The sequence below is a fragment of the Culex quinquefasciatus genome, chromosome 1 (assembly GCF_015732765.1).
Source record: "Culex quinquefasciatus strain JHB chromosome 1, VPISU_Cqui_1.0_pri_paternal, whole genome shotgun sequence".
NCBI lineage: Eukaryota > Metazoa > Arthropoda > Insecta > Diptera > Culicidae > Culex > Culex quinquefasciatus.
In genome coordinates this window covers 6,427,635-6,438,629 of record NC_051861.1, presented here as the reverse complement: position 1 = coordinate 6,438,629, position 10,995 = coordinate 6,427,635, and the positions used below count along the sequence as shown (strand labels likewise).

The 10,995-nt window shown below is 39.8% G+C and overlaps 1 protein-coding gene across 1 annotated transcript; it reads right to left on the bottom strand.

Moving 5' to 3' along the window:
* Positions 1 to 3,229: 3,229 nt before the first annotated feature.
* Positions 3,230 to 4,767, bottom strand: LOC6036780 (calcineurin B homologous protein 1). Its single transcript, XM_001846724.2, has 2 exons — positions 4,481 to 4,767; positions 3,230 to 3,927 (listed from the first exon to the last, which is right to left on the bottom strand). The coding sequence occupies exons 1-2, from the start codon at positions 4,545 to 4,547 to the stop codon at positions 3,425 to 3,427; spliced, it is 570 nt and encodes a 189-aa protein (XP_001846776.1). The 5' UTR covers positions 4,548 to 4,767; the 3' UTR covers positions 3,230 to 3,424.
* Positions 4,768 to 10,995: the final 6,228 nt, after the last annotated feature.

Here is a 10,995-nt window from a genome sequence, read left to right as displayed (position 1 = left end):
GTCTCTTTTGTGTCTCTGTTCGAGTGCATGGGGTGATTGGTCATTATAATTAAATAATGGCATCAGTAGTGCGGTGCCTGTGTGGACGCGCAGTCCTGTTTTTTCGTGTTATTTTCCATCTCTTTTGTGTCGCTATTTGTGTACATGGGGTGATTGGATTTCTTCTGATTAGTGTTGTTTTCATCTCTTTTGTGTCGCTGTTTGTGTGCATGGGGTGATTGGTCTTCTTCTTCTTCTTTTTTTCTTTATTTTTAGTTCGCGCGTTCGTTGGCCAATGAGTTTCTTTTTGTTCTATTTACATAGTTTTCGATAGAAACGATCCGAATTCTTTTTTTCGAGACAAGCAAGTCGTATTGCTGGATTAAGTCCTTTCTATATCATCTATGATCGGAAGGCACGCCGACGAATATGTTTTAAGGCTTATGATATAAAATCATTTTAATGAATAAAGCCCTTCTTACATCACCGTTGATCGGAAGGCACGCCGACGAAGAATTTCTGGAGGATCGCGGTCGAATTAATACTATATTTAAAATTCTAGATAGCTATCTTTCGGATTCGATTGTGAGTAGCGGGACTTCGCGGTTACTATGCAACGTGTTTTTGGAGTCTTTTATATTTTAAATTTATAAGTCCTTCTTTTATCATCGTTGATAGGAAGGCACGCCGCCGGTTAAGTTCGTTTAAGTTATTGTTTTAATTTCATTACAATCGGTTACGTGGTGTCCTGTTTTCTTTTCGTTTATATTCGTTGATCGTAATAATTTATTCCAACTGGCAGCTTTAGTATTAACTCATCTTCTATTTTTGACATTTGCTCGCGTTATTTTGATTGTACCAACAGTAAAAATATACTGATAAGTCCAGCCCACAGCACTACCGCTCGGTTGGCACGCGTTCGATTAAAACAAACTTTTTAAATAATCAATTATTTATCTTTCCGCAGCCGGCTGCCTAAGATTTAAAATTTCAACCGATAAACAAAATGCTCATGGTCACATCACTGCCACTCGTGAATCCTGACCTCATACCCATCTACTAACCCCCTCAAAACTCATGTGATACTTTGTCGGAGAAGCAGTCGATTGGGCGGTCTCTATCACTCAAGTATCGGACTAACATTCCCATCCACTTCCCCGTGACCCTACCACTGGTCGTGGCCGGCGCCGGTATTGATCAGCATGATAGGGGCCTTTGAGAAGTTGCGAAGCGAGGAAAGATAGCACCCACTCATCTTCCACGGCTCGTGGATGTAACTTCTGGAGGTCCTGGTCAATAACGGAGTAGCAACTGCGGGTGGGCACCTATGCTTATGCTTATGCTTATGCTTTTGCTTAAATCCAAATATACGCATTTTTTGTAAATACAAAAACTAAACAATAAATAAAAAAACACTTCAAAAATGGTATTTCATTATTATGATTCAGAGTAGAAACACAAACAGTTAGTCTTTGGAAAAATAATCAAAAGTTTAACAATACACCCAAAATTCAGAGTCGAGATAATCGTTCTCTCAAAATTTATTGAGGGCTCAGTGCCAAAATCGATAGAATAATGGTACCAACTCACACCATCATAACAAATGAGTTCATTCGTTAGTTGAATCAATAAATCTCCAACAAGTGTCATACATCGACTTCTGACTTCTCCTTGGTCACCAAGCTATGGTGGCCGAGGTAGCTAAGTCATTGGATTGGTTTGTCAAAGGTCTCTGGTTCGATTCCCGTTGTCGATACTTTTGGTGTTTTGTTTGACGGATGAACTTTTTTTGCAAATGAACCTCGAGAGAATAGTTCTATCGCCCATCTCGAGCTGTGTTCTCTGCGTCCGTGAATGGTACCACTATTCTCTCGACTCGAGACCATCATTTTCTCGGACTAGCGCTGCCAGTTTTGGGTGTACTTATAACTTCCATGTTATTTTTTAAATTGGCAAACGTATAGTTTTTGATACTTCGTTTCAACTGAAAATGACAAAAAGTTAAAGATAACTGAACTTAAAATAGCGTTCATTTTAAATCAAAGAATGATTGAAACATAATTGCTGTTATTATTCATTCAAAGGATTTAGAAAAATGTCAAGGAATTCATAAAAAAATGTTTTTGACAAGTTCCCTTTTTAATTTTGTAATTTTTGATATTAAATATTCTAACCAATTTTAATTTATCTAGTGGTCAGTATTTAACTGTTTTTTTTTTCAATGAAAATTAAGTTTGATATGATTTTATGTTTTCCCACTTATTTGAAGCAAAATAATTGAAGAAACAATTTTTTTAAGCAATTTTGCAATAACTAAAAATTTCTTGAATTTTTTTTTGCAATTTCAATATTTTCTTAACGTTTCCAAAACGTAATTTTTTTTTTCAATTTTGGATTTAATTCGATATTTGAGTTTTCCGAAAATCGAAAATCAAGCTTTATCTATGGTAGGTAACTTACCCATACTCACAAAAAAAAAAAGTTCAAGGGCAACATTTGGAAAAAAATATTTTAAACTACTAAATGAATGTAGTTAAACAATTAAAAATATTAACCAAAAAAAACCATTGCCAAACTCAAGTTGGAATCTGTTACCAAATATCCAATTATATGACAAAATGAAATAGAATCATAATTCTAAGCTGGCCATTAGGCTCTTTTTTATATTAGTTTTTCATTAACTTTACCGCTTGTTTGATGAACAAAAATTAAAGCGATCATTTGATTCATAAAAAATATTATGAAAATCTGTGTCAAAGACTCCAATATTCATTATGATTTTGAATGCCTTTAACAGCTTTTCTACACTCAAATATATTGAAATAGTGAAAAGAACCTTAAATTTAAAGTAAGTTACTAAAGCAGAAATTAGTGAATTCAATTTGAAAATTTTACAAAATATTACAAAATTATTCATGAGTTAAAAAATAATTTTCAATCAAGTATGCTCAGAATTCCCGACTTTTCCCGACTTTTTGACAAAAAAACATAAATTCCCGACTTTTTCCCGATTTTTGGCGGATTTTGGCGAATTCCCGACTTTTTCCCGACTTTCCCGATTTCCCGACTTGAGTGGCCACCCTGGGAAATAAATCAGTCTTGTAGTCAGTTTTGGACAGCAAAAGGGACCAATTTCTAGCGCACATCCGAAACAAATATTTTGCAGACGGAAAATTCCGCTTCAGTCACGACAATGGCGCAGTTTATTCCGGATTTTCTCTTTTGAGGTTAGTCAATTTTCTTTTTTGAATTTTTTCAAGCATCCAACATCCGGCAAACAATCTTCTCACCCCAAAAAGAACCAATCCAACCCAAAATTCAGAAAAAATGCACCGACCATACCCAATGTGTGTGTGTCGACTTCCTAGGCTGGTCCGCCCCCTCCTCCCCCTCCCTCGCCCCTCCCCAAATGGGCGAACCAGTCACACCACGACGAGCGCCGGCTTCAGTTGAGGAAACGAATGCTCATCTTCTGCTCGACGTCGGTGCGCTCCAGCGCGCGGCAAAAATCATCGAACGTAATCTTGCCCTGGCCCATCGAGTCCGCCTCCACGATCGTCCGCTCCGCGATGCTGTTCAGCTGGTCCTGGCTAATGTTCGCCCCCACCATCATGTGCAGAATGCTCAGCAGCTCCTCCCGCGAGATGGTCTCGTCGTCGTCCAGGTCGTACATCTTGAACGCGAACCGCAGCTTCTCCTCCCGGCTGTTGAGTTTGTTCTCCTTGCTCGGTTTGATCGGCCGGAAGTGGGCCAGCACTTGGGTAAACTGGCGGAAGTTGACCCGATCGTCGCTGCTGTCCGCGAAGAAGGAGTGCACGATGCGCTCGCACAGCGGGTTGATGGCCAGCTCCGGGATGCGCAGAAAGTCCTCCCGGGACAGGGTTCCGCAATCGCTGCGGTCCAGCGAGGTGAAGCGCGAGTACAGGCGCTCGATCTGGTTCGGGGTGACTGTGGGGAAGGGATTTGAAAAAAAAGCATTTTTCCTCTTTAAAAATCTCAGCAATAAAACAAATAATAATCAAGGCATGTGCGACGAGTCTCCCCCCAATCGCCACCCCGCAGATAAGAGCGCTTTGATAGCGGTAAATGAATTACCTCCTACCTACATTATCAAAGCTAGAAAACTCGTCCAAGTACACGCTTGGCAAACAGAAAAGCACCTTTAACTAGCTCACCGTTTTCAGCGTGAGTTTTATCAAGACGGCGACGTCAACGACGACGCCTCCTCGGTGCTTTATCGGTTCCGTCGCTTTAATTACCTACTTCTAGCTCCTAACTGTAATATTCAACGAGTCTGTTCTATTGCGATGCAATTATCTGTTTAGTGTTTTTTCCTGTAACACCTGCACGAAATTGAAATTCAATTCTGGAGTACATTTTTAAAATTTCGTATGGTTTGTTTAAAATATGTTTTCATTCTCTAAGAATTTCGCCCACTTGAATGTTTGTTATTGAATCGATTCGTTCCCAGAAGGAAAAAAAAACAAGGCCACACACTTACATCCCGTTTCCTCGTGAATTTGCGTAATTTCCTCCTCCCGGAGCAGCAGCGAAGATTTGTTGCCCATTTTGATTTCACGAGTCAAAGCTCAAAGTGCGTTGTTTCCCCAAATTGCGAGACTGGTGTAAATAACTGTTCTTGTTGTGAACGAACCACCTTGACGGAGGCACACACACAAACACACACGCACTCGAGGAAGCACCGGAGGAGTAATCGGAACGGAACAAAACTTTTGCTTCCAGCTCGTTGCCGTGACTTTGGATGAATGACGAGTCAGCCTGAGGAGGGTGGTTTTTTTTACACACACAAACCGCTCAAAAGCAACAACAACAAACGATGACAGCCGCGGCGTGTCTGTTTGTTGACTCCCTTCGGGAGTTTTGCTTTGATTTGCTGGAAAGAGAACAGTGGAATTTTGAATTAGAGTAATTGGTCAAAATTGTTATTTTTTGCATTTTAGGTAATTAGACTTGGATTTTTTATTGGGTCCTAAAATTAAGCTTTAATTTGTGATATTATCAATTCAATTTGTGTTTTTATTAGAATTTAGCAGTTCTGTTCCAGGATGTTACATTTGCAATTCAGAGATTTGGAGAACCAAGGGCATTTCAGTGAGAAACTCTGGGAGTAACTCCGAGTTTCTCAGCTTCCTCAGCTTACTTTGTCTGTGGCTTACTCCAGAGAAATTTGCATTCCCACCTTAATACCGTACCTTGATTTTTGAAAAGTCACTGTCAGGAAATGTTTGCAAACAATAAAAGAAAATTTAATGACAGGCTGTCAGCAGAAAATTTTGGCAATTCGTTTGGAGATAGATCGGTTGTGGGAAGCTATTTCCTTTCTTCTGGGAGCCGCTGTGAGGTCCGAGTTGTAATGAGGAGTAATCGGTAAATGTAGTTCTGCAACTTATTGGTGCCTCACTGGAAAACGCGGCCCCTACTGAGCTGGAGGAGTTGCAACCTGGTTCTCTCTAGAGCGAAGTAGCACTGCACCAGATGTCGTGCAAGAGTTGATGGAACATCTATATTAGTTGCTGAACTAAATCCACCGATTCTTCCCCGTAACAACTCACGCCCAACAGCGACATAAGGCTTTCTAGGCCCCGTGAAAAAATATAATTTAACTCAAAAATGACGAACTCCTCGTCACAGTGTCCTGATGCAAACAATGATTGAGCTGTACACTGGTAAACAGCATTACACTTTTTTCAGTTCACTTTTCACACTTGTATGGGATTTTTCAGTTCAAGTATGATTACACACTTTCGTGTAATCATACTTGAACTGAAAAATCCCATACAAGTGTGTAAAAGTGAACTGAACAGTGTGTAATGTTGATTATCAGTGTAGCTGTCACAGCCCTGCGAAGTATGTTGGCTGACATATCGGGCAGTCAGTCAAAAAACCCAGCTAGAAGTCGCCTGACAAAAAAATTTTGCTAGAAAGAGATAGGAAACCTGATGCAAACAAACGTCCAGCTGTTATGTAAACATACTTTGAATGTGTTGGTAAATTTCTGACTAGAAAGCCTTATTAAAAAGCGATAGGTTTCTACCCATAATCGAGCTCAGTAATCACCACCCAAGGGCTGAGTTCCATCACCGACACTGTCGGTGGTTTAATCTCTTCCCCGGTGGACCTCTACATTTTTCCACAATTTTTCCAGAATTAACGCTGCATGATGAGATCTTGGCGTTTCCCCCTAAAAGACCTCCTGCTATAACAATTGAAACGAAAATATAGTGCTTTATTATTACCAATCCAGATTCAACTTAAAAATAAACTACAAAATGAAGGATTTTTTAAAATGTATTTAACAACTTCACAATTTTAGAAAATGCTGTTAGTGTGGCTCCCCTTTGGTGGCCTGGAAAATATTGATTTCATGTCTAGGTTTGACTTTGAACCGCCTATATGAAGAAACGAGGAGGAGCTGGGAGTCTCTGGACGGTGGCCTGGTCATTCCGGAAGCCTGAATTGCCGGGCACACGATTGTAGTTTCTGTTCCTCCTTCCGCTCATAGACATGGCACCTTTTTTGGGATCGGGATCTGGTTGGGCAGCGGCATCAGGAACAGATTAAACAGGTCAAAAGCGGACAGGTTACGAACGGAAGGACTTGACCTTTGCACGCTTCTGCCATCGGGTTTCTGCAAAATTCCTTGGTGCAACGGTAAACCGATTACCCCTGGCCGTCCACTCATGGCCTGTCTCCACAAAGAACGTGAAAAAGCCCTTTTCCGGCCAATTATGGCTTTTAAATTGTATGGAATACGGGAAGATTTTTTCGAAAAGTCAGTTTCCAAAACAAACAACAGCCCTAGCAACGGCCTCTTGTTATTTTTTCCAAACACAAGATTCAACTATGTAGGTGGGAACGGTGAAAATCAACTGGAGTAACTCGGAGGAACATTGAGAAACTCTCGTTACTCTGGGCAAAATTGAGGAACTCTTTTGCTCACTGAATTGCCCTTGTGGAGAACCTTTTAACTGAGATCAATTGGGTCCTAAAATGAAGCTTAGATTGCTGATATTATTCTTTACAACGATAAAGCTTATTTTTCTGAGTAAAATAACCCTTTGTACGACCACAAAGAGTTTAAAATAGATTTTAAAATCAATTTTGAAAAATTAACCTCGCGGTCCTTCTTGACAGAAAAGGTATTTCTTGACAGCTCGTTCCAAGGGGACCATAGTTGATCCATCGAAAAAATGTTGTCTTGTCAATAACTTTTTTTGCATAAAAATAAAACAAAGTGATCAGAAATGGTATTTAATCGTGTTTTTTACCGTTGTACATAAAAATTTACATAGGGTTTTAGTACCCAATTCATGCATAAGCCTTTGCAAGGAAGGTACACACAAAGAAAAAATACTCTAAATTTAAAAAGATCGTTCGTTGGATTTAAAGTTCACGTTGGTGAATATTCGTAGAAAGTTTAAACTTTTCAATTTAAAAGTTGGAAAGTTTTTGATGCTACCATGCATTTATGGAACAAAATTGGTGTATCGGTTAAAGTGTGTGGAAAAGTGGAAAAGAAACCTTTTATAGCAAGAATAAACAACATTCAATACTACAGTGATAATTTCAGGAAATTGAACTTGATTCTGGGCTTGATTTTATATTTATTTTTAAAAGTGTTTAACAGTATGTTAAAAAAAATACATTTTGTTATTGTATTTAACGCTTCTGGCCAAAATCCGAGTCCAAAAGTTGGAAAGTTTTTGATACTACCATGCATTTATGGAACAAAATTGTTGTATCAGTTAAAGTGTTTTACTTTTAATTGGAAAAGAAACCTTTTAGCGGGCTGGGGGCGGCTTAACTTGTTGTTAACGTGCGACTTGTATGAGGATTTTCGAGGACAGCTGTGGAGGAAAATCATTAGAGCTGGCATACTTCCGGACCTAGAAGTTATATACTTAAATCTAAAAAAATTGAATTGTATAAATGCTTAGCTCAATTTATCATCATGTCAAACATTGACATGTAATCAAATAATTTACGGAAAACCTGACCCAAAAATGTTAAATACAAGAAGCCAAATAAATAGCGCTAAGGAAAAAAAAAAGAAACGTTTTATAGCCAGAATAAACAACATTCAATACTACAGTGATAATTTCAGGAAAATGAACTTGATTCTGGGCTCGATTATATATTTATTTTTAAAAGTTTTAATCAGTATGTTAAAAAAATACATTTTGTTATTGTATTTAACGCTTCTGGCCAAAATCCGAGTCCAAGCTGTACCGATTCTTAGGGTACGCTACCGGCCACTTCCGAAGACTTGGGGTGGATGGTTCCGGATGGACATTTCGATGCGCAACAGCACTCACAAAAAAATACTATGGTAATGACAAAAGTAACTTACTTTGGAATTGACAAGTGGTTAAAATTTGCTACATTAAAAGTGTTTTTTTTTGTTTTGAAAATGAAAACTTTTACTGCTACAGTTTTTGAAAATCTCCTTGCTAACTGATTTAAAAGTTTTAATTTTTAATTAGACTGTATAATTTCTTTCATTTTGTCGTTCTCGTGAAACCGTGTACGTCTAAGTCCAAAATGTAAACAAACGTTTAGGTGATTCCGGTGGTTAGTGAGTGGTGGTCAATGACGTCAATCAAAACAAACCGCGTCCGCAGCCAGGACTTGAACGCGGATACCTTCGAAGGAGGATGGTGCGGAGCAAGGTTGGGGGATTAGAAGAAAGTTGGTTTTCAAAAGGATAAGGCCAGCTTCCTGCCGGATCTGCAGCTGTTTCACGACCGAAATGGTGTTTTATGGCGTTTGTGTTTGATGTTGTTTGTTTTTGTAGGACGCCGTGTATGCGGGTGTGAATTTGCACCGGTTGTATTTGGTGGTGGTGGCCCGGGGTGGGTAGACGAGATTGAAGTTGGAGCAGATTAATACATCCGCTTTCTGAACAAGTACGATAAAATAAATTTTATCGGTGAGGAGAAGGATCCGACGGAAGAGAGAAGCGATTGGAGGTGGTCAGCGCGGATGTTGCACTCGGTGCCGGCGGTTTACGACCACCACCAGCATTATGTGCCGGAAGTGATGACGGGACACTGTGGGATGTCCTGAGGGTTCGCAGTCTATTTCTCGGTGCGGGACATGTTTGACGAGTATTACCGAGTAAAGCCGCAGGTTCTGAAGCTGTCGTACTCGGATTACTTCTAGAGGTTGGAGCGATATCCGACGAACCAGATCAAGAACATCTATCTGGAATACCGAAGAATTCACCGATGAGTTTTGAGAATGTGTTCAGTGTCTAGCCAATTTCATTTACTTTCAAACTCTTTCAGCAACTCCCGCCCGCAAACGCTCAACTCGCGACGGCGCAGCTTCGGCCGGATGAACTGGCAATATCTGTGTCATTCTCGAAGGATGACCAAGTGATCTGGAACTATCGGTTCAGGCGCTTCACTTCCCAGTCGGAAAACGTCGACTTCCTTTCCCGAATCACACCCAATGGCTAACTCCTCCAAGCCTGTCCTGATGATGACCGGCAACGAGACCACCCTGTCCTCTACATCGCTGTCTCGCTCCAAAATGAAGGCCGCGATGTTAAGCAGCATAAGTAGCAGTTTTAATATTATTTAAAAATAAAAATAGAAATAAAATCCATCACATTTTTCGAAAATCATCACTGTAATGTTAAATGTTATTTATTGTTGCCATAAAAAGTTTCTTCTTATAATAAAAGTAAAAAACTTTTACCGATACAACGATTTTGTTCCAGAAATGCATCAACAACTTTCCAACTTTTAAATTAAAAAGTTTGAACTTTCTACGAATATTCACCAACGCGAACTTTTAATCCAACGAACGATCTTTTTAAATTTACAGTATATTTTCTTTGTGTGAAAGTAGAGAACAGGATGGTCACGTTGCCGGCCTTCATCAGGACAGGTTTGGGGAAGTTGACTGTAGATTCGGCAAAGGCCCGAACGATTGTTTTGATAGTGTGCGTAACCGCCGTATAAAAAGTGACAGTTCGTCACTTTTTAGTTTGACTTTGACCAACCAACGGGGTACAAACTAAAAAAGCGTCAAACGAAAAAGTGACCATCCACCGGGGGTTGAGTGTAGAATCTTGCTAGAACGTCGTGAGTTGGGTATAATAAAAAATATCTTCAAAATGATTACTAAATTCGCCACGATTTTTTTACAACTGCTTCCCAAGAAAAAAATGAACGCAATTTGACAATACCTAAATTATTATAAATTTCACGTCCTTTCACGGTATTTTCCAAATTTCACGGCCAACGGCAAATTTTACGATTTTTTTTTTTTTTTTTTTTTTTTTTTTTATCAGTACTGGCCTCTGAAACCATAGTTTGGCTAAGTTTTCTTTTTTTACAATTCATTTTTTTTGTTATAATATAAATTAAATTCATCAGCCGTAGTCCTACGTTATTTTACTGCGTTGAACAGTCTTCTCTTCGGTGTCTTGGGTGATCCAGTGGATCCGCGGTGGTCGTTTCCATTATCGGGTGAGAGTGTGTCGTCATCTTCGCGGCATGTTCTTTTTTCTTCTGATTCCTTCTTTTCGCCATCCAGCAACGGCCTCTTGGATTTGCCCTTCTTCTGAACAGTAGTAAATCCGTCCTTGCTATTGTCCTCAGTGAGAGGAACAACAACTTGAGATTCAACTACTGTTGGTTCGGCTGAAGGCAAAATAATCGGGGCAGGTGGACGAGTTTGAACAGTTTGTTGATTTTTTTCGTTCGTTTTTTTGGCTGCTTCTGTGCAGCTCTTGGAAACGTGTCGTTTTTTCCCACAGCGTCTACACGTGGCAATCTGTCCCGTAAACGTGGCAAGAGTACTATGCTCGCATACAGTTATGTAAGAGGGGACGGGTTTGGAGAGCTTCATTTTCACCACCCGCACCCCGTTAGGAACGCCGGCAAAGAAGTTCCTCCAAACCTCGTCCCTTATGGTAAGTACTTCCCCGTACTCCGTCATGGCTTGGGCGATCTGGACATTTGGCAGGTCCAGCGGGAGATCGTG

Coding starts and splice junctions, on each gene's coding strand:
- LOC6036780 (XM_001846724.2), bottom strand. CDS start 4,547: ATGGGCAACAAATCTTCGCTGCTGCTCCGGGAGGAGGAAATTACGCAA. Junction 3,928..4,480: donor AATTCACGAGGAAACGGGAT/GTAAGTGTGTGG, acceptor CCTTCCCCACAG/TCACCCCGAACCAGATCGAG.